We start from the raw sequence: 24,256 nt of genomic DNA on the forward strand, positions 1-24,256 counted from the left end.
CATGCCTGTATTTAAACCTCTATAAATGCCCTTTGCCTCCTAGTTCTCTCCTCTATTTCCTTTTACTTTCCTCTTGTCCCACGATCATGTTCAGTCTTCATTTGGGTTTCAGTAATTCCTCTTGGTTACACTGCCCTTAATCAAGCCCTACCAGCTATCCTACACCCTCCTTGTTATCAGTTTTAGATCACTTGTTGTTCCCTCATCCCTGGGTTTGTTAGCTTGTTAACACCCACTTCCTTTTCTCCATCTCCACCTCTCCTGTGCCCCACCCCCCCAACCTTCGGGCTGTTGTTTTCTCTTCCGGATTGTGTATTCTGCTTATCTTATCTAGATAGACATGCAGAGACAATAATAAGCACAAAACCAAGACAGAGCAAAATAAAGCAACAAAAGAAAATAAAAATAACAAAAAAACCAACAACAAGAAAAAGCCTATAAATAGGTCAAGGTCTGTTTGTTGACCTTCAGGAGTGTTTTCCAGTGGAGTCTGATGGGGCACCATGCCCTGGCCCCATAGTCTATTTTTGGTATTCCTCAGGAACTTCATTGCTCTGCTCCCCTTGCTGTTCTGTTGAACCCCTTTAGTGTTTCACCCCAGTTGTGGTGGGGTCAGTTCAGGCACAGTTCCCGCACTGTGCCTCCAATGTTGTCCCTCGTAGCGCTAGGAGTCAGTGAGGGATGTTGTGTTTTGTGGTCGGGCCGGCCCTATGGTCCTCTCTGTGCATTGTCTGTTTTGAGCAAGAATATTGTCCTTGGGACTTGGTGGGCCAGGATGTGTTCCACTCTCTCCTTCCTCTTCGTTTGCTCCTGTGTACTCTGATCAGACGCACCCCGCTCCCTATTGACACGTAGACATGCACTACTTAAGGAACTTGTGTGGAGCCATCCACTGAGAATGGGACCACGTTGAACCCTGGCTTGTTAGAAATCAGCCCTGGAATGTGTGAACTGGAACCCGAGAAATAGTGTGTTTTCACTTGTGCTTGTTCACCACTGTCTAGATTATTTACCTATGGAGGGGAATTTAAATTTATTCCTTTTCAACTTTTAAATAGTTAAAGAATACTCTTTTGTTCCCCCTTAAATCTCTAGATGTTAGGTTTGTTTTAAAAGGTTTCTAGAAAAACTGCAGAGATGGTACAAAGAATCCACATATGCCCTGCACACTCTCTCCATTGCTCACAGGTACATTGTCCTTGATGTTCGGTGCCATTGAGTGGGTTCTGACTCATAGCAACACTGCACAGCAGTAGCGTGGACTTCCTGGTCCTGAGACACCTCACAACCATCATTATGCAAGAGCCTACGTTGTAGCCACTGTGTCTATCCATCTCTATGAGGGTCTCAGGACGATTCTTAGGACTAGCTCCTCCCGATTACATGTGCAAAATGTGGGAGACAAAGGCTTGTCAGCCTCACTTCCAAGGAGCATTTGGGCCGTACTTCTGCCGAGGCAGATGTTTGTTCTTCTAGCAGTCCAGGATATGTTCAATATCCTGTGCCAGCATCACTTCTTCTGTAGCCTCTTCCTCACTGTGCAATCTTCACGTGCATGTGAGGCCATTGAAAATGCCATGGCTTGGGTCAGGCTCACATGTGGTGTGCTCAGAGTGACACCTTCAGTGCTTAAAAGAGGTTCTGTACAGTAGACTTGTTCGATAGCATCTTACATGAGGGTGGAACACCTGTTACGATTGGTGGAGAATATTGGTACAAGATTATTAACTGAAGTCCATACTCTTTTTTCTTCCAGATTTTCTCAGATTTTTTTAACCTAATAATCCTTTTCAAGTCCAGTATCCCATCCAGGATCCCACATTCCATTTAATCATGTTTCTTGACTACGATAGTTTCTAAATACTTTTTGGAAGACATCCTCTAGTGTAGAACGCTGACCAGTGGGCAAGCATGAGGTGGCTAACAGAAAGGTCAGGGTTTGACTCCGTCAGTGGCGGCCAGGGAGAAAGATGAGCCGGCGTGTTGCTGTGGAGATCACAGCCTTGGAAGCTCTTTGGGGCAGTTCTGCTCTGTCTTACAGAACTGCTGTGAGTCGGAATGGACCCCAGGGCCTTTGGTTGGTTTTCGGTTTTATTTTGCATTGTTTTTGGTGTAAGCTGAAGGGAAGGGTGACTGTTAATAGAATCACACTTCTTTTTTTTTTTTTACTTTCTATTGTGAATTAGGTGACATTAACAGAGCAGATCATCGTTTCCATATTAAACAATTTATCAAACCTCCCAATGTCTTACCCTGTTTTCCATAATTTGCCCATCTCTCTCTTGTTGGATATTGCCTTCCCCTTCACCTATGTTAGCACCTGTCTACCCACTAGCCTTCCCCCTCTCACCTCTGGTAACCATCAAAGTCTGTTCTCTTATGTGAAAACGATTTCTTTATATATTTTCATATATGTATACACACATTTACACACACATACATACATACATACATATGTGTGTGTATAAATAAAATGTCAGGAGAGACCAGCCCCTGAAGAACATCATACTGGATAAAGTAGAGGGGCAGCAAAAAGATGGATTGGCATGGTGGTTGCAACAAGCACAGGAACTCAAGCACAGGAACAATTGTGAGAGTGGCACAGGACCGGGCAGTGTTTGCTTCATTCTGTTGTGCTTGCACAGGATCTCTATGGGTCAGAAGCAACTCGATGGCACCAAACAACACACTTACATAATAGTGGTCCATGTCATACTTAACCTTTTGTGATTTCCGTCAGTGTTAGAGGATCATAGACATTTTGATGAGACATTGAAGCATGGTTTTCTTAAAGGTGCTGTTGTCATCTTTTTAGACTATTAATAGAAAACAGAAATAATTTAGGAGTTTATAACATTTGAACTATAACACATGAAAGAGAAAGTTCCTTTCAGGATTCATTTCAAGTAAAATTGATATTGCAATTCAAATCAAAACAATAGTGTAAGCCCTTACTCAAGACAAATATTCAGTATGCAATTTACCTTTGGGTTTTGCTTTTGTATAGATCCCAAGGTGTGTGTGTGTGTGTGTGTGTGTGTGTGTGTGTGTGTGTGTGTTTAATGGTGATCCTGAGTTTATGAATAAATAGCAGAGGATCCTCTCTGGGACATCTAAGGCCACGAAAGCATGAACTCTTCCAGCATGCTGACCTGTTAGATTTTTATATCCTGCACGTTGTCTAGTCTTTATTTCTAGCAAATCTCTCTCCATTGAAAATATATTATTAATTTATTTAAGGTATTTGAGTGAAGTTCTCAGAAACTTAGTAAAATAAATATTAATTATTACTAATAGGAAGTTGGAGTCGTTGACCACATTTGGAAGCCATAACTAAAACATAACTTTGTCTTTATAAGCCATGTTGTAGTTTCTATAAACAAACCAAGATTCTTTGAACTCACAATATAGTCTGGTGAAAATTTTTGCCAAAACACTAAGCACCAATAGAGAAGGGAGGGAAAAAAAGCAGACCAATTTATTTATTCTTAATTTCTAAAGGTTCAACAAGTGATAGTTTATTCTCACAACTAATATTAGATTCATCACCTTACTTATGGGTACTTTCATCTCATTTTTCACCTTCTTACCTTCACAACAATAGTTTTAGTATTCCACACCATCTTTTCCCATCTCTTGGTAGACTAGGGTTCATTATCCTGTAGCCTTTCCTAACAGATTTATATATTCCCCAAGTTCTCCTATTTTGACAATATTTTTCTCTTTCCTTTTTACTTGAATGACAGTTTAGTTAGGTATAAAATTCTAGCATTGAATATTGTAGAGAACTCTTAGAATATGTTGATCCTACCCCCCCTTCTCCCACTGGTTATAGGCAAAGGGACCCGTGTGGCTCAGTATGTTTAGCTTTGAGCTGCCAACCACAGGGTCAGCAGTCAAAACCCACCAGCTGCTATGCAAGTATGTGTTCCCTTAAAGATTTATGGACTTGGAAACCCTAGGGAAGAGTTCTGCTCTTTCCAACAGGGTTGCTAAGAATCATAGTCTACCCAATAGCAGTGGGTGCATTTCTAGGTTATGAGAGCTCTTTGAAACCCAGCAACTTTGCTAGACTGTCTGTCTCAGTGGTGGTTTTATATTATGTGGCTGAAAAGTGGCTTCTGGGAGTGTTTTCAGTTTCAAGTTACCCTTTCTCTGGACAATAATCCCAAAGCTTCCTCCAGTCTCTTTCCAACCAGTAATTCTGGTCTTTGTTTGGGGGGGTAGGGGGGCTGGCAAGAGCAGGAGGGCTTTGAATTTTGGTCTACCATTTTTCAAACCCATGTTTTCCTACATTTTACCACTTTGGGGAAGACAGGTATTACAATGAAATAATATACAAAGACCTAGAGTTAGAATATAAATGGAAGAACACCCTTGGCATGTCTCATGCTGGAATTCCCATTCTTCTCAAGGCTATCCATAGTTTGTTAGGATCCACGTGTCAAATACTTTTGCATAGTCAATGAAACACGGGTAAGCATCTTTCTTGTATTCTCTGCTTTCAGCCAATGTCCATCTGACATCAGCAAAGACAACTGTCATTTTGTGTCCTCTTCTGAACCTCACTTGAATTTATGGCATTTCCTTTTTGATGTATTTCTGCAACTTTTTAAAAGATTGCCTTCAGCAAAAATTTCCTTGTGCATAATATTCATGATACTGCTTAATAATTTCCACATTCTACTGGATCATCTTTCTTTAGAAGAGGAACAAATATAGATATCTCTCTGTCAATTCCTTGTCATAAATGCATGAATGCTTTCAGCATTGCATTTACAACAATGACTGCAAATATAACAGCAACTGTGTTTTATTCTGTTGTTCTTAGAATTGCTATGAGTTGCTTAGAATTGCCTTTGATCCTGAGACATGACCATTGGAGTTACTCGGGGGGGCGGGGGGGGGGGCTTGTTCTAGGGCTTCCAGACCACACTCGAGAATTTCTGTTAGCAAGTGCAAGCTGGCCAGACCAGAAAAGACTCTTCTGAAGGCCGATACCAACTGGACTCCAGGGGCATGATTTCGTTTATCGTGCAAGATTCGCAAGATTCAGGTTAGGAAAACCTGAATGCAGAGGTTTAGAGAACTTCCTGCTTGATGAGAATATTGGCTCTTAGGAGGATAACTTGTCCCTTTGAACATGGAAGCTTCATGTTGGGAACATCCCAGTCTTCACTGCACACACATCTACATGTGCAGCCTTTTGGGTCCTAACAAATCTAGTTGTCAGTATGATGTACTCTCCACAAATTTTTTGAGTCGTTCTCAAGAATTATTGAACCCAAAGAGGTAGTGTAAGCCAGCAGGTTATAAAGTAAGGGTGTCATGCGGACATCCACTGTTGTACCTGGCATCCTGAAGGGGTCATGGGAACTAGTCTTGAAGCTGTGGCCAGCAACTCAGAAGAATGATGTGCCGTGTGGACTCTCCAAGCTTGCAGCTGGTGTCTGTATGGCAGGGTGAAGAATGGTGTGAGCTCTGACTTCACTCCAGCTGGCTACGGGCAGAAAAGTATTCAGGAAGCAAACGGTGATGAGGATGGAGAAGTGGGAGTGTGAGAACTGGTTTGGATGTATGCTGATCCTTACTGTGAACCCCCCAACTGGTCCTGTAATTCCATCTTCTGTGGACCATCATGCCATTATAATAAGTGAATTTTGGGGGCCTTACTTCTTCTGAAAGGTGAAATCCCTGATGTTGAGTGAGATAACATAATTGTGTAAAAGTTATTCATTAGCTTTGCGGACTGGGATGTTTCTATAAACACAGTGAATAGAGTGAATGAAGGCAGCCACCCCAGATCCAGAATTAGTGTCATTCTTATGAGAATGGAGAGCTGCCATTTGTAATTTACAAGTAGATGGCCGACAGAATAAGAGTGAGATCTGCCCAAGAAATGGTTCAGCCCTTCTCACAGTGCCAGGCCCATCCTGCTCAATGGAACCTTACTGTGAATGGGTCCGGTACCCTAGACATGAATGGTAGTTTGCTGGATGACTGAATAATCGATCATTTTAATCTTCTTGCCTATACACTTCTAACTTCTCTACAGTGAATATGTTGTATTTTTCTGTTCAGATGAAATATTTTAGAATATTAAGGTCAAACCTAGCAGAATTGTAAAATAAATATAAACACCAGACCGAATCTAATGAGCATGGCCAACAGTAATAATTGAACAACAAATTGAGTGGATCAGAATTGTCTCTCAGGATGTTTTCAAGAGGAAGAATTGATAGCGACCTTCGAGCCCCATTCCCCCTGTCAAAGTGCCTGAAAAAAGTCTTGGGCGTAGCAAGGGTGCCCTTGTTTCTTCTGGTTGGATCCCTGATCACTGGCGATCATAGGTAAACAGGGAGGAAGTTTGGAAGACTTCTCTTATACCCTGGCTTTATAAAGGAGGTCTTGTCACTAACCCAGTTGTTCTCTTTCTCTCCCGTCCGCAGGCAGCTGGCTAAGAGCCTTGGACAGGCGGGTGAAATTGAGCCTGAAACGGAAGGAATACTAACTGAGTATGGCGTGGATTTCTCCGATTTCTCTTCAGAAGTTCTAGAATGTCTCCCTCAGAACTTTCCATGGACAATTCCACAAGAGGAATTCAGCAAAAGAAGAGATTTAAGGTAAACACCTGAAAACCTGTAAGAAGCACATATTGTTTTCCTTCTAACTGCACCTCCCTGGGAGGTGGGCTCATAGGTTCCCGTGCTTCCAACCAACAGTCAGGTTTACTTCCATTAAGAGCTAAGTGCTTCTCTTCTGTACCGGGGATGGGCAATCAGCAAACCCACAAGGTGTTTCTTAGTCCCTCTGCCTGTGTTTGGACAGTCCGAAGTGTGCTAAGAATAGTTTAAAAATGTTTTAATGGTTGAAAAAAATCAAAGCTAGAATGATCTTTTGTGTCAATGACATGAAAGGAGCTCCACTGGGCACAGTCACGCTCTGTGTTTGCCTGTCTGTGGCTGCGTCTGCCCCGCACAGGCCGACTTGAGTGCTTGCAACAGAGACTGTGTGACCCGTGATAGAAAACGCTGGTTGACTTCTGTGCTAGAGCATTCTGATTCCAAAAGATGCCACCGTCACCTTTCCCCCGTTATCACTCCCCTAGGTATGGCAGAGTAAGGACGGTGTTATCTGGTGAGAAGGGCCTTCCTGTGAATGGGCCTTTGCAGGCACAGCAAAGGAGTCAAGACTTCAGTGCTTGGAGCCTCGTTTTAAAGCTTTACTTTTAGGTCTGGAATTTGTTGGAAAGTTCTTTTGTGGTATTTTTATAACAACATCTTCTTTGAAGATGTTTCTTCGTTGTGGGATGTTAGTTCTTTTCTGATATTTCTCTTTAGAATTTGGTTTCAGTACTGGCATTCATTTTGAATGCCACATGGAGATACTTAGAACCAAGTACTTTTCATACAGCCACTGGGGCTAAGGTCATCCCGTGTCAGTCTGCAACACCGCACTTGCTCACTTCATGCAGCTGAACTTGTGACGCCTTTGTCCCTTGAAGCTCGGTGGCCTTTGCCCACCTAGTTTGAGGCTCCACTGCTCTTTTCCCTCTTGCATTTGTAGCTTTTAGGCATTTCCAGGGCTTTTTGTTTCTTTCCTTTCTTGCTGACGGCAGGCCAGGAAAAGGAAAAGACAATTGGCAGTTGGTCCTCTTTCCTTGTTGTCCGTGGCTCTCCTGAAACGCATTGTCTTTGAAGTCTTGTGTCACCATCCTGCCGGTGGACAGTGACCACACTTCCCTGAGCCCCTTGCTAGTGCAGAGGGACACTTCTCCTCAGGGACTGTGTAGTGTTTGGCCCATGGCCTTACATTAACCTCGAAACTCTGTTTTTCATATACAAATTGAAGGGCTTGTTTCCCGAGATCTTTTCCTGAGTTTGGGAATATAAAAAGATTTAATGAGAAAAGAGAGTCAGAATGAATAGCTGTGCTTTGTGACTGGGAAAACAAATCGGTGTGGCCATTTGGCAGCATTTTAAATATACCTACCCTTTGACCCAAGGAGTCCTGGTGGGACAGTGATTACGCACTGGGTGCTCACAGAAAGGTCAAGAGTTCAAACCCACTGGGCCACTCCACAGGAAAAAGATCTGATGGTCACATCTTGTAAAGACCCAGAGCCTAGGGAACCCTTCCGAGGCAGCACCACTCTGACTTACAGGGACCCTCTGAGTGGTAGTCAACCTGGTGACGCACAATAGTACCACCCCGTCACCCAACCACTCTGTGCAGGAATCCATCCTACTCAAGAATGTTCAAAGCTGCTTTCTTATGAAATTAAAACACTGGGATCACTGCTGGTGTTCATCAGTAAAGGAATAGTTAAATAGCCAGACATGTCAATAGAATGCCATTTTCTGCACCTACACAAAAGGTGCCGGAAGCACATGGATTCTTCTAAAAAGATGATCATCATATGTTGCCAAGTGAAAGAAGCAGGTTTCAGAACATTGTTCATGAGCGTAGTGTTCAGTCAGCTAATATAAAAATTAAATACATACATTCACATGTGTGTTCATTACATAATTACATATAATTGGTTTATATTGTGATGGTTTTATATCTCTGTATATAAGTTTATTCGTATGCTTTTTGAATATCTCATTTATATAAATGAAAAGCCAAACTCAGTGCCATCAAGTTAATTCCATCTCAGAGTGGCCCTATAGGACAGGGTAGACCGTAACGCTCCATGGAAGGAAAGCCCCATCTTTCTGCCTTGGATCTGTTTGTGGTTTGGAAGAGCTCAACTCGAAACCCACTATACCACCTTTTTCTAAATAATTGTATTATATTTATATATAGACACATCAAATAGACACACGCAAAAAGAGGTCTTGGAGAAAATATATCAAACTGTTACCAGAAATTACTATAGGGAATAGATTAGTAAGGGAATCCAACCAGACTCATGACCACGGAGTTGATTTTGACAAGTCGCAGCCCTCCATAAGAGTTTGAGGCAGTAAATCTTGACAAGAGCACATACCCTCATCTTTCTCCCGTGGAATGGCTAGTGGGTTTGAACCACAGACTCCGTGGTTAGCTGTCCACTGCTCACCCAATAGTGTCACCAGGACTTCTTAGGAAGGGGCTAGGGAAGCAATATTTTGCATGCTGCTAGATTACTCAAGGTGTTTTTTATTAGTCTCTTTTAGAATAGTTTAAAGTTTGCAGAAAAATTGCACAGAAAGTTAGAGCCTTACTCTTTGTTTCCTTCTCTGCCCTTGTACCATTTCTTAAAATAGAGGTACACCCTAATACAAGGGGTACACCCTCCGCTGGGTAGAGCTTTCATAGTACACATTTTTCCTGCTAGGCAAGCATCTCACTCTGAGTTAGTGCACCCAGTGGTGTTGCCTGGGGAGGTTCACTCTGGTCGCAGTGAATTTTTTGTAAAAGCAATTTCGCTCAAACCTTGTTTTTTGTGATGGCCAATTTGAGAGAACAGAGTGCAGCAATAAAATTGTGTTTCCTGCTTGGGAAAAATGCCGCAGAAACTGTTGTAAGATTGAATACAACTTAAAAAGACAGCGCTATGGGAAAAAACTCAAGTGCATGAGTGATTTTCGCATTTCAAAAAAAGTGAAATGTCAATTGATGACAAACCTCATTCTAGACGTCTGTCAGCTTCCCATAACAGATGAAAATGTCAACTTAGGGCATTTGGAGTTTGTTGTACCAGGCTAGACTGTTAATCAAACGTCCTATTTAGAGGTTCTGAAAAGATTGCATAATGGTGTGTGACAAAAGAGGCCTGATTTGTGGTGGACAGGTGACCGGATTTGCTACCACGACAGTGCACCTGCTCACACAGCCATCTCAGTGTGCCAGTTTTGGGCAAAAAACAGCATGCCTCTCTTGCCCCACACACCTTACTCATTTGATCTCGCTCTGTGCAACTTCTTTTTGTTTCTACTAATGAAGAGGGACATGAAAGGACAGCAATTTGACATAGAAGAGGTGAAAAAAAAAGACGAGGGAGGTGCTGACAGCTATCCAATAGATGAGTTTGAAAAATGTTTCTAAGAATGGAATCGCAGATTTGACAAATACGTTTAGTGTAATGGAGAGTACTTTGGAGGTGATAAGGTTGTCTTGTAAAAAACAGTTAAATACATAGCATGGGGGCAGTGGGGTAATTCCATGTTTTGGCTGGGGGGACTTCCTCTTATATTATAAATGTTAGAACAGAAAGCATGCGTATGGTACACATGTCACAACTGAAGACTAAACGCTCTATTTTGCCTCAGGGGTCACCCGGGCTGTGGCCCGGTTCTGTGGATGGTGACAAATGCATCGGGCCACATGTCCACCATGACAGTGTCATACAGAATACTTTCACTGCCTCTCGGAGACCCTGGGCTCTGGCTGTTCATCCCCCTCTCCCCTGAGCTTTCCCCTGACAAACACTGCTCTTTTCACTCTCTCTCTAATTTGTCTTTTCAAAACGGCATATAGTTGGAATCGGTGTGTAACTTTTTCAAGCTGGTTCTGCCTTACGGCTCCTCCAGGTGTGTTCCTGGCATGGCGATTCCTCTCTCTTTGGTCCCTACATAATACTTTGTGTAGCCGGGACAGATTCTTTATTCATTTACTTCTTACAGGGCATCAGCGTGACGACGGTTTCCTTTACTTCCCAGTCTTTCAGTCTCTTGTAACTTTGTCTTTTCCGAGGTCTTACAGATATTATAACAATCCATAATTCAATTAGATCAGACATAATTGTACAGTTGCTGCCACCATCATTTTCAAAATATTTCCTTAGTTCTTGAACTCTTTGATATCAGTCCCCCTTCTGTGTTAGACAGGGTTCTCTAGAGAGATAAAACCAGATTGCTAATAATTTTATAAATATGGATTTAGATAGATAACACAAGAAATAAACAGTTAAATTATAAAGCAGTTATACAGATAGATAGATATATAACACAAGAAATAAACAGTTAAATTATAAAGCAGTACAAATGGCTCAGTACAATTCAAATGAGTTAGAGAGATGTGAGACACTGGCAGTCCTTCAAGTCTTGAGGGCCCCCAGGTAGTCCTCTGTAGAGAGATTCAGGCTATCCCTGCACAGGCAGCCAACAGCAAGGCAGGTCACCAACAGTCAGTCCCCAGCTCAAGAGATGTAAATTCCAATTGCGTGGCGAAGCAGGTCTTAAAGTAACCTCAACTTACAGCGACATAGTCCACAGGTTAGGTGTCCCACAGGTAGTGTAGCTTGCAAACTGAGGCACAGAACAAGCAAGGCAGCTGCACACTGGTCCAATGATCAAAGAGGGAGAGACAAGAAAGGTGAGGCTTGCCGAGCCATTTATCTCTCCACCCTTCAATTAATCCCACATGTGTTTATCGGCCAGGCTGGCACAATAAACTAACTACCTCACCTTACTTGCAACTTTTTCTTGTCTAACTGCATTAGCTAGTAATTCTGATATGAGGTTGAATATAGCAAGTGTGGAGAGGGGCCATGCTTGTCTTGTTCTTGATCTTAAGAGAAAGCATCTAGTTTCTCCCTGTGAGAGATGGTAGTTGTAGGTTACTTGTAAAGGCAATATCAAGGAGAGGGAGTTCTCCACTATTTCTAGTGGCTAGTGTTTTTTTATCCTAACTGGGTGTGGATTGTGCCAAATACTTTTTTCTTCATCTATTGATATTGCATGATTTTTCTTCTTTAGCTTGTTGATGTCATGAACTACATTAATTGATATTTGTATGTTGAACTAAATTTTATATACCTGGATTAAATCCCACATGGCCATGTCTTATTTTTACTTTTATTTAAGTTGTGAAATGTGTTTAAGATGTGATATGCTAATATATTGTTGAGAACATTTACATTCATGTTCATGAAAGATCCTGGTCTCAAATTTTACTGCCTAGGAATGTCTTTACCTAGTTTTGACCTCATAGGGGGATTTAGGAAGTGATTTCTCTGCTCCTGTTTTCTGGAAGAAATTATAGAGAATTAATATAATTTCTAATATTTGGTAGACTGGTTTCACGCTTTCTGTTTTGGGAGGTTTATTGGCGGTTGATTCACTTTCTTTCATAGAAACAGCCCTTTTCAGCTAATGTCTTTCTCCTTGTGTGAGATTTAGTTAATTGTGTCTTCAAGGAATTGTTTCATATTATCCAAGTTCTCAAATTTGAAGGCATAGATTATTCCTCCCTCAACCAGGGAACTGGTAGTGATGGCCTCTCTTTCATTTCTGATAGTAGAAATTTCTCTCTGGACATTTACCAATTTTTATTGATTTTTTCTAAGAATCAACTTTTAACTGGATAATGTTGTTATCTATATCTTTACAACAGCAAAAGTCAATGGATCCACTTTTAGTTCTGTGATTCTTTTTATACTTTTTGTTTTCAATTTTATTGGTTGTCAGCTCTAATTTTTGCTGTTTTCTTTGCTTACTTTGAATTCAATTTGCTCCTCTTCTTCAAATGTCCTAATATAGACCCTTATGTTATTGATTTTAGATTGTGCTTTTAAAAAAAAAATGTAGTCAGTGCTATACATTTCCCTCTAGACACTGCCTTTTCTGCATCCCACATGTTTCAATAGATTTTATTTTCATTTAGTTAAAAGTGTTTTAAATTTCTCTTGAGACTTCTTTGACCTGTGTGTTATTTAGAAATGTGTTGTTTAAGTTCCAAATAACTTAGCTATCTTTCTGTTATTTCCAGTTTAATACCCTTAGGGTCCGCAGACTTGCTCTGATTCTTATTCTTCTACATGTGTTCAGGTGGTCTCATGGCCCAGAAGGTGGTCTCTGGGTGAGCATCCATGTGAACTTGTGAAGAATGTGTTCTGCTGTTGTGGGATGAAGTATTCTGTAAATGTCTATGGGAGTCAGTTGATTGATGGTGCTGCTCGTTCCGCTGTATCCTTAACTGATTTGCTGCCTGTTAGATGTGTCAATTACTGAGAGGGTACTGAAGTCTCTAACTGTAATAATGGACCGGTCTGTTTCTCCTTGCAGTTCCTTTTTCGTTGCCTCATCTATACTGAGAGTCTGCCCTTCAGCACCTACACAATCAGGATCCATATTGAGAGCCTGCCCACACCTACACAAACAGGATCCATGTTGATAGTCTGTCCTTCAGCACCTACACAATCAGGATTACTGTGTCGTCCTGCTGAACCGACCCTTTGTCTTTGCCCCACACAGGGAGGTCAAGCAAGTCCACTGTCAACAAATCCCTTCTGTTTTTGTTTGTCTGAGGAAGTTTCTAATTCTCACTCACTTTTGAAGGGTACATTTGCTGGATATCGAATTCTAGGTTTGTGGGATTTTTCTTGAACTTTTTAAATATTTCACTTCAGTGTCATGGTTTCTAGAGAGAAATAAGATGTAATTTTTATATCGGTTCCTGTATTGGTACTGACTTCTTTCAGATTTTTTCTTTGGCGTGGATTTTCTGCAGTTTGAATATGATATGTATGAGTAGGTGTCGATTTTTTGGTATGTGTCTTACGTAGAACTTCCTGGGTCTGTGGTTTGATGTCTGTCAGTAGTTTGGGGAAATGCTTAGCCATTTGTACCTCAGATGTCTCTTCCGCCCCCTCCTTTCCTCCTCCTCCTCCTGTATGCCCCTTACAGGCATGTGACGCTTTTTGTCCTGGTTCCGCAGTTCCTGGATAGTCTGTCCGGATTTCTTCCCTCCATTCTTTTGTCTCCCCCTCTTTTTTCAGTTTGGGAAGTTTTGGGTAAGAATTCATCAAGGCCAAGACCCTTTCCTTGGCCACAGCCAATCTACTGGTGAACTCATCACAGGTGATTATTCGCCCCTGGCTTCAGTTCTGTGATGGGATTAAAAAGATGTGCTGAGTTTCTGTTCTCCAGCCTTTGTCTTGATTGGGAAGTGATGACTTTTGAGATCTTTACTCATCCCAAATGAGGCTTGTATGCAATTGTCAGGAAATAAGAAAAGTTCTTTCTTTTATTGACGGACTCTTTTGCAAAATAATGATAACAATAAGGCATTTGAACAGCCCTGGAGCCCAGTTTTGCCCTAACTTTCCCTCTTGTGGCTCCCGTTGCCTTCCGGGTCACACCAAATAGGAGACCTCGTTCTACAGAGGGGCTCTGATAATAAGATGGCCTTGTGCCTTTCACAAGGCCCCAAGAGGACACAAAGATACTCTGTGTGGTTAGCATAGGGCAAGGGTTTACTTAGTTACATATCTATTTGTTATTTAATCAGGTGAACCGTTCGTTGCCTCATAGTGATCCTTTAGAAAGGACAGAGTACAACTGCCCCATAGGGGCTCCTAAGTGGTAGCCTTACAAGAGTAGATCACCATGTCCTTTCTCCCATAGAGCCGCTGGTGGGTTTGTACCACTGACCTCTCAGTTAGCAGCAAGACTCCTTATCAGTTTGACCTGTTGTCACGTGCTATTGAGTTGACTCCCATTCAGCACCATTTGTCTGTCCTCATGTCCAGCAGAAGGAAACATTGCCCAGTCCTGCACCATCCCTGTGACCATTGCTATCCTGAGCCTATTGCTACAGCCACTGTGTCCATCTGTTTCATTGAGGGTCTTCCTCTTTGTCACTGGCTGCTCTGCTCTAGCAAGCATGACGTCCTTTCCCAGATCCCAAAGTCTCACCAGCCTCTCTTCCCAGGAGCATCGATAATTCACAAGTCTCGATGCATCTTCCACCTTCCTTCTTCATTGTCTGGCTATCTCATGCACGCAAGGTGATTAAAAATATCATGGTTACAAGTTAACCTATATACTGTCAATTGCTCCCAATTCCCCCCTAGGATTATATTTCTAAATTCAACTCCGATTATATTGCTTCTTGCTCTGAGAATTTTTAAACCGCTTCCTGATGCCTAAAGTAGTATAATCCAAACACTTTTGAACACTCATCCCTAATATATATGTGTGTGTGTGTGTGTGTCTTTATTTTTACATGGTAAGCTTATTTGCCACTCTACTATTCTATTACATTCTTAGTGGAATAATAAAAAGATAAAATGAGAATGAAATAAAGTTTTAAATACTTTTAGTTTTATGGAGAAAGGGCATAAAAACACCACTTTGCTCATATTAATCATTTGACTGTTGGTAAAACCCATGTGACTGAATATTCTTTACTTTTATTTTTTTGAGGTAAGATAGCAGCTCGTGACATGGACATTCAGCTAGACTTGTCTCCGTCAAAGTTCTGGACACTTGGACACTCGGTTTTGATGGTGACCACAACTGGGTGGGGAGAAACAAACCCTTAACCTCTGTGGGACAAGCTAGCTGATCTTCACAAAATCATAATACTCGTTTTCAGTTGTGTTCAGATTAATGTTTAAATCCAGCAGGTGCATTTCTGTCTTTCCTGGTATTAGTCTGCTCGTGTGGACTGATCGAAAAGTGTTGCAGTTTTCTACTTAAAAATGAGGGCGGAGGGCAGAATCCGGGGCGGCTCTTCAGTTGGCCCATTTCCAAGCTGCTTAAAGAGTTCTGGTAGGAAATTGAAGGGTAGAGATGTGAACCATTTTGAACGTTTTGCACTTGAATCACTATTTCAACTCACAGTGGGGTGACCCTGTCAGACCCTAGAGCACAGAGTAGGACTGCTTCATAGGGTTTCCATGACTAAATCTTTCTGGGAGGAGCCGACCCTATCGTTCTCTGAATTACTCTAGGCCCCTAAATCACATTGAGCCCCGGTGGCATAGTGGTTACGCATTGGGCTGCTGCCCCCAAGGTTAGCAGTTTGAAACCTCCAGCAAGGATGAGGCGTTCAACTCCTCTAAAGAGTGCCAGTCTGGAAACCCACAGGGAAGTTCTACTCTGCTGTACAGGATGGCTGTGCGTCCGTATTGACTCGATGGCAGTGAATTGTTGTGTTTGGAATCATGTAACCATGGAAACATTTTAAAACATCCATTTTTAGAATATTATCTCTAAGACTTAAGTGTGTGATTTTATTTTGGTTTAAAAACAACGATCACTTTCTCATTTTTGTACTTCCACCTTTATCGTGGGATAGGTGAAGCGTGTATATTTTTTCTAAGATACCTGCTGAGTAGCATGGGATGGACAGCCAAGGTTCTGAGATCTTAGTGTGTCTGGCAGATCCTATTAGAAGTAGAATAAAATGTCGACCAAAACCTAAGAACCCTGGTGAGGATGGCACGGGCACAGGCAGTGTTTCATTCTGCGGGCAAGGGGTCGCAGTGAATCGGGCACCCAACAATAGCAACCCTATTTGTGTTATGCCAGGTACGGAACTGAGCGGCTAGGGATGCAGAGACAATCGCCCCCAGCTCTGTACCTGCGGACTCTGCTATCCTTCAGGGAGACAGACGCATACGTGGGTGAGGTGCAGCCGAGTAGGGAAAGTGCTGGGGTGCAGGTCTGAGCAAGCAGTGACACGTGAGGGGAGAGTCGAAGGTGAACCCGCGTAGAAGGCTGCCGCAGCTGCCCAAAAGTAGTCTTTGTTTTTGTGACAGGCCGCGACTACAGAACAAGTGAGGTGTCCCTCAGACTGGGATCTGTGTGTCCTGCTGTCGAGGGCTTCTTGCTCCCGCTCTGCCGGGTCACCCTGCCTTGGAGCCAGCCGCGCTGCTCTGGCTGCACCTACGTCAGGCGCCTCCATACCCGTTTCGGTTTGGTATTTGAACAATTATATTTGGAACAGAAAAGTTCCATCAATCTTTAAACCTCATAATCCAATTATGTCAGTAAAATTCCAGTTTTTTAGTCCAGTGGAATTGGGGCAGTATTTTGCAAACTGCAGTTGAGAGCAATAGTGTTTATTTTGAAAAGAAAAATGGTTGGTTAGCAATTTTCAAGAAGTAAGGCTGGTGTGAACTCCTAGTGGCAACCAGGCCCTTCTGATTGGAAGCTCCGTTTTTATGGGCCTTCGGTCCCATTTCTGTTGAACCAGGCTGTGCACGCCTAGACCTCTCCGAGTGGGGCATGGAGGGTTAAAGAAACCGTGCCAAGCCTGTCAGCCTGGGGAGCAAGGAGTTCCGGAAGGGGGTCACACCAGGGGCCCAAGAAACCCCAGAGTTATTCCTGTGACTGGCTCCAGTTTTTTTCTAATTTCATTCATATTGTTTGGTTTCCTTCGTTGCTAAACTCGAATAGGAAACCAGAGCTTGAAAGCTCAATTAAAGTGGGAAACAAAACCCTAATATTGGAGAAGGGAAAGTACCTCACCAAACAGACGGTCTCCTCCTTCTTCTACTTTTCCTATTTGGTCCTATTGTGGAAGTTTGGGTCACGTCGCGTTTCGAGAACAACGTGAGTTTCATTGAAGTCAGGTGGTTGCTATAGCTTTTCACCAGAACACCCCGTGACCATCTATTTCTTTCCTGTTCCCCCAATAAAAAGGGAGCCCAGTGACCTCCACCGGACCATTACAAATGTGAAACTTGGCACTTAAAATTGCTTGCTCTACATTTTCCAATTGCTTTCTCTCTCTCTCTCTTTCTCTCTCTCTCTTTCTTTTTTTCCATTTAATGTCGTTCTGCCAACTAGTGATTTTATTATTATAAACAGGACATTGTATTCACTTTTAAGAAGAAATATGAAGCTGGAGGTAAAATTACAAACTCCAGCTTCTCGGCTGCCAAAATAGAAAACAATGAGCTAAAAATACTGAGCCCAGAAAGGGTGTTGTGGTGAGAAATACTGAAATATCGTCAAGATGGAACCGTTCAAAGAGAAATTTCCCCTCACTCCAGGTAAAGCCAACCTTGAAATAGCAATCTGAGAGGAGAGACATGTAACGCCAATCTCTTTCAGGTCAGCCCTTTTATGGGAAAGCTTTCAAACATAGCTAACATTAAATGACGAACAGTCTTGCTGTTTATCAGGAAGTCCAATATGGTTAAATTACAATTTTGAGAAGCCTCCTTTTGGTCAGGGGATGTGGCAAGTGGGAAGGAGCCCTCAAAAAGACCCCCAACTGTCCCAGGGAATTGTGGGTGACCCTGGGCACATCTTCTAAATTTGGGTAAGGGAGATAAGCAATTTCATCTTTTGGGAAATGGCTCCTTTTAGATTAGGAAAGGCCATGGGTTCCTTGGGATTTGCACAGGTGTTCTGGAGAGAAAGGGTCCTGGGGCCGCTGATTCTGGGTCTGTTCCTGGGTGCCTTTTCCTCATGGCTCATCTCATGGAATTGGTAGTGTTCCTTATAATACACTTTGCCACTTGCCAAACTGAATATTGTAAACCCTTCTGAGTCTAACCATAACGCCATATGTGAAACCTGCCTCCTAAATTCATTAGCAGAACCCCTTTCTGGTATCTGGAAGAGAAAGACAGCCCATCAGTGGCTCGCTGCCTCTTCTGCCTGACAAATAGAGACTGACTTGGGCCCATTGTGGGCTACGCTATGATGGGATGACGTGGGAAAGTCAGAGACTGGCCCTTTAGATCTCAGCACCTCCTTTACTAAGAGTTGTTTGGTTTTTCTTACATGTTCCACATCAAAAGGGGAAGCTGTCATTGTCATTTGAAATGACCAGCAATAGTATTCCTATAGTGGACATCTCAGCTGACTGTGAAATGACAAGGAACTCATAGATAGTAATAGGGATTAATAGGTCCTAAAAGTGGATACACAGCTGGACATTCTTAATGGTAAGTAGTTTGTCAACCTGTAACATTTATGTCACTAAACAGCACCTTCCTTGGAGAAGACACATTTTCAATGAGTAGATTTTATCCGAATAGGTAGAAAAACGCCCACTGGTAGACAATGCTTGAACTATGAGCCACAACAGACTTGATGGTACACCACCACCACGGCAAAACTGTGTGGAACCGTTTGGGAAGTTGTGAGACTGGCAGCTGAATATCACTGGGCATTCCCACTGGCAGCATAGGAGGTCTCCAGTGTCTGCATCAGCGGTTCTCAACCTGGGGGTCGAACGACCCTTTCACAGGGGTCCCCCGATTCATAACAGTAGCAAAATGACAGTGATAAAGTAGCAATGAAAATAATTGTATGGTTGGGGGTCACCACTACAAGAGGAACTCTATGAAAGGGTCGCGGCATTATGAAGGTTGAGAACCCCTGTTCTACAGCTTTCTGAATGTGCTCTGTATCCAACTATTTGATTGATATTTTCATAATGAGCATGGTGGCACTGTGGAGTAAGCACTGGGCTGCCAAACACAAGGTCAGTGGTTCAAGCCCACTAGTCACTCTGAGAGAGAAAGATGAGGCTGTCTATTCCCATAAAGATTTGCGGTCTTAAAACCCCAATGTGCAGTTCTAGTTTGTCCTTTGGGGTCTGTGTGATCAGAATCGATTTGATGGCAGTGGGAATTATCAATGATGATGAACTCCTTTTCACATGCTTATTGATCATTTATGTATCCTTGGAGAAATACCTATTCAAACCTTTGCCCATTTTAAAATTGTGATTTTGTGCTTTTGTTGTTGCATTGTAAGAGTATATATTGTAGATCCCAGCCACTTATCAGCTACCTGGTTTGGAAATATTTTTTCTCCACGTGCAGTTTGTCTTTTCACTTCCTTGGAGGTATGTATCCCTTGAGGCACAATATTTTATAAATCGAGTGAAGTCAGTATATCTAATTTTTGCTATGGTTGGCTGTGCCAGTGTAGAAAACACTGGCTAATGGATGATCATGAGGGTTTGCACCTATGTTTTCTTCTGTGATGAGTCCCCGGGTGGTGCAAGCAGTTAATGCATTGCACTACTAACTGAAAGCTCAGAGGTGTGAGTTTACCCAGCAAGCAACTTGGGAAAAAAGATCTGGGGTGGACTACTTCCCAAGAGCCGAACAGTGAAAATCCTGCGAAGCACATTTCTAACACACATGAAGTTACCATGAGTTGGATCAACTAAATGCCAATCAGCTTTTTTTCTTCCAAGAGTTTTATAGTTTCAGCTCTAATTATTTAGGTTTATTTTCTTTTTAGTTTATTTTTGTAAATGGTATGAGATAGGGATCAAGATACTTTTACATATTTATTTACATAGCCAGTTGTCCCAGCAGCATAGGAAAACACTTTTAATGCAAAAACAGTTCTATTCCCTTATGAATGGTCTTGGCATCTTGGTTGAAAACCAGTTGGGCATAAATCTGTAGATTGTCCATTCTATTCCACTGATTCATGGCCCCCTCTGTTTGCTACTATCACGCTGTCTAGATTACTGTAACTTTGTAGTGAATGTTGAAATTGGAAACTGAATCCTCCAACTTGTGTTTTTATTTTTCAAAATTCGGTTTGGCTCTTCTGGATCCCTTGAATTTCTCTTGGATTTTTGGATTGGCTTGTCAGATTCTGAAAGAAAGAAAGAAAAAAAGGTGGTGGCAGCTGCGATTGGTTAGGAATTGCATTGTGTCCTTGTTTCCTAGGGCTGTCATCGTGAAATCCCACAAAGTACGTGACTTTCTAGAAAAGAAATGAATATTCTCGCAGTTCTGGAGGCAAGAAATACAGATTCAGAGAGGGAGCCATGGCTGCCCCTTGTTGGCTTAAGGGTAGATTCTTCATGTTTCTTTTCAGCTTCTGCAATCCTTGGTGTTGGTTGTGCTCCTTGGCTTATAGATGAGCCTTCACCTGCTGTCTGTCTGCCCTGGGTGTGATTCTGTCCCTGTGTTGTCCTTTTTGGTGTTTTTTTTTAAAGTAGGATCTCACTCAGAAAGGATTCAAATTTAGGCCATCCCAATTAGTTAACTGATGCCATCTGTAAAGGAAAATCCTATTTCCCCCAACAAGGTCACATTGACCAGTGAGGGCTAGGACTTCAGCATTTCTATTGGGAGGACACAGTTCTCTTCTGTTGGTGACACGTGGGGCATATTAATAGTATTGTGTGCTAACCCACAAACATGGACTCTCTCTCTCTGCCTATCAGGCTTTCAGGCCACAGAGTGGCCATGGGACAAAATGACTCAATGGAAACCAGTGTGGAGCTCTTAGGTGGGTCAAGTCCCTCTGCCACAACTAACAAGGTGGTCATTACTCAACAAACAAGTGCAGGGAGGTTCTAAAAAGTGGAAAAGGAAGATGGACTGTCTGTGGAGCTCAGGACTTAGAGAATGACACAGTGAGTTCCCTGGATGCCCTGTTGCCACGTACATTCCTCATACAGGGTGCTGCAAAGACCTGCGTCCTCGAACTGTGTTACCAGTTATAGGAATAACAATCTACAAGAAAAGCTTGCGTCCCCTCATCAGAAGACTGGGGTAGGGTGAGTTGCCAACAGAAAATGTTTGGGGCAGTACCCACTAGACTCTATCCAATCACCACCAACAAAACCTCACAGACATCATCATTATTACCACCACCACCACCATGACCACTCAGCATGCGCGCTTGCGCACATGCACGTACACACACACACACACACACACACACACAATTTCAGAGGACTAAGCAAGGGGAACACTGCATAGTTTAAAATCAGGAAAGGTGTGCAGCAGAATTGGTAAGAGGATCCTTAACTATACTTATGCAATCTGTGTGCTGAGCAAGTCATCAGAGAAGCTGGCTTCTATGAAGAAGAGTGTGGCATCAGGATTTGAGGCAGGCTTATTCTGTGATCTGCAGATGACACAACCTTGCTTGCTGAAAGTGAAGAACACTTGAAGCATTTGCTGATGAAACTGGTGAAGATCAAGGATTGTAGCTTCAGTATGGGTTACAACTCAATGTAAAGAAGACCGAAATCCTCACCACTGGACCAACATATAACATCATGAGAAATGGAGAACAGACTGAGTTGTCAAGGATTTTGTCTTGCTTGAATCCACAATCAATGACCATGGAAGCAGCAGTCAGGAGCTCAGAAGGCACACTGCATTGCGTAGATCTGCCACACAAGACCTCTGTAAAGTATTGGAAAGCACAGTGTTCTTTTGAGGACTCAGGTGCACCTGAACTGAGCCATGGTGTTTTCCATTGCCCTCGTGTGCCTGTGAAAGCTGGAAATGGAAGAAGAAGGACCAAAGAACAAATGATGCATTTGAATTGTGGTGCTGGCGAAGATACTCAGAGTCCCACGGACTGCTCAAAGGCCAAGCACATCTATGTGGGAAGAAATACGGCCAGAGTGCTGCTTAGAGGCTGCTTAGAGGCAAGGATGGCAAGACTTTGTCTCACATGCTTTGGAGTTCTTTTCAGAGAGACTTGCTCCTGGAGAGAGACATCATGCTTGCTAAAATGGGGGGTCAGCCCCAAAGAGGAAGGCCCCGAACGAGATGGTTTGATGTAGTGGCTGAAACAATAAGCCCAGACGTAGGAACCATTGTGAGGATGGTGCAGGACCTTGCAGGGTTTTGTTCTGTTCTGCACAAGGTCACTATGGATAGAAACCGACCTACCTCATGGCACGTGGCAACAAAAACTAGCAAAGAACTAATACCACCCCCCAATACCTTACCCCGCCCCATGGAATGGACGCGCAACCATGCTCTAATCCCCCAGCCAGTGGTGTGTGTGCAGCCTGCCTTGTGCAGACAGCACCCTGACTACCCCAGTGAGTGGTGTCAGCAGATCTGAGCAGGGAGCAGGGCATTTCCATCCCCTAGACAGCAGAAGCAGGGGGTGGCACACTGACTGCCCTGCCCAGGAAGTGTCAGAGGAGTTCTCCTTTTGGGGGAAGCAGGCCTGCCCCCATGTCCGTGCTAGTGTAGTGGCCACAGGACCACATGAGGGACTGGCCCTCCATTCCTCATTCAGGGGAAGCAGGCCCTGCACCAGGTCCCCTGCAGGGCAGGACTGAGGGAGCTGAGAGTGGGGCTGATGGTCCATGTCCAGTCAGGTGGACGGAGACAGTGCTCCATTCATCACTGCCCTGGTGCCAGCAGATTCCATTTTAAGATGAGGAGCCTCCGCCCCTACCTGGCAGCCAAGAAACTTAAGAGGCAGGGCTGATGTCAACCAAACCCGGTGGGAGCTGAGCCTCCCCTCCAAGGAACATAACAACAGGGGGAGGTGGCCATAGCTGGTGGCTTCCTGCCCCCTTTCCCTGGAGTCAGCAGGGCCCAACAGGGAGCTGAGCTTCCATCCCCAATCTACGGCAACAAAGCATTGTGGCTCAGATGTCCATGTCCTCCTTCCCTTCAGACAGTGGGACCCCGTGGGAATCTGCGCTTCTGTTTCCTGCTCACAGGCGATAAGACGGTGTAAAGCCATGCCCCCCTTTTTACTGGGAAGGTGCCAACAAGACTGCACAGGGAGGCAAACTGCCACCCACTCATCTACATGAGGCAGCACGCGTAGTGCTTCAGTTTTGCTTGGTTTGTGTCAGCCGGGCTCAGCCGAACGCGCAACATAAATCACCCAGCTGCTGCCCTACACCTCAGCAGGGGACTGCTCACTGGAGAGGAAGACAGAATACGCCCAGAAGGTTCATAATGCCATCTCTGAAATGTCGAGAATACAATAAAAAAAAGTAACCCATCATGCCAAGAACCAGTAACTTCCCAGTTTAAATCAGGAATGACAATCTACCAACACTTAGCATCAAGATGAATCAGATGTTGCAAATATCTGACAAGGTTTTCCTTTTATTTTTCAAACTTTTTATTGTGCATTTGATGGGGGTTTACATAGCAGATGGTTGTTTTTGCATTCAACAGTTTAAGCAACTTAATCAGACTTCCCAGTGGTTTCCTCTCTTTCTCCCCCATCTTCCTCATGTAGTATGTAACATTCCCCTTCACGCAGATTAACACGTACAGCAAGGGTTTTTAAAGCCAGCATTATAAAATACTCTGACCAGCAATTATGGATGCTCTGTTAACAAATGCAGGAGGAAAATTGAAACATGAAAAATTTTAGAAAATAAATACAAGGTTTTAGAAACTACCAAATGAAAAACACAGAAATCGGTAGATTTCTATCCCCCAAATAAAAAACTCACTTAATGGGCTTAATTAGTAAAGATGACAAGGTGGAATCAGTGAATTTGAAGTCAGAGCCATAGAGCTTACCTAGGGTAAACAATGGAGAGAAAGTAACGTGGGGGAAAGGACCTAGCCTCAGGGCCCCGTGGCTGCCACCATGAGGGCAAAGGACTGTAGAAGTAGTTGAAGAAATAATGGCTGATCGTTGAGTGAACCTCAAACAAGATAAGCCCAAAGAAATCCTAAACGCCAGAACAGTCGATGCAAAGGAAAAAGGTTGTGAATGCAAAAGGTTGTGAAGACAAATGGGTGCATAAGCAAATGTGGCGAAGAAAGCTGATGGTGCCCGGCTATCAAAAAGTATAGCGTCTGGGGTCTTAAAGGCTTGAA

General features: G+C 43.1%; 1 protein-coding gene across 1 annotated transcript in view; it reads left to right on the forward strand.

The window, feature by feature from the left end:
- The window catches only part of DIS3L2 (DIS3 like 3'-5' exoribonuclease 2), a gene marked incomplete at its 3' end in the record, with an annotated part of 319,919 nt that overhangs the window by 163,777 nt on the left and 131,886 nt on the right, over positions 1–24,256 (forward strand). Inside the window, exon 9 of the mRNA XM_045294312.1 lies at positions 6,450–6,623. Coding sequence (XP_045150247.1) covers positions 6,450–6,623 — 174 coding nt within the window. The remainder of the gene's footprint in view (positions 1–6,449; positions 6,624–24,256) is intronic.

This window comes from Echinops telfairi, unplaced genomic scaffold, assembly GCF_000313985.2.
Source record: "Echinops telfairi isolate 266 unplaced genomic scaffold, ASM31398v2 ScPeMD7_3;HRSCAF=10, whole genome shotgun sequence".
Classification (NCBI taxonomy): Eukaryota; Metazoa; Chordata; class Mammalia; order Afrosoricida; family Tenrecidae; genus Echinops; species Echinops telfairi.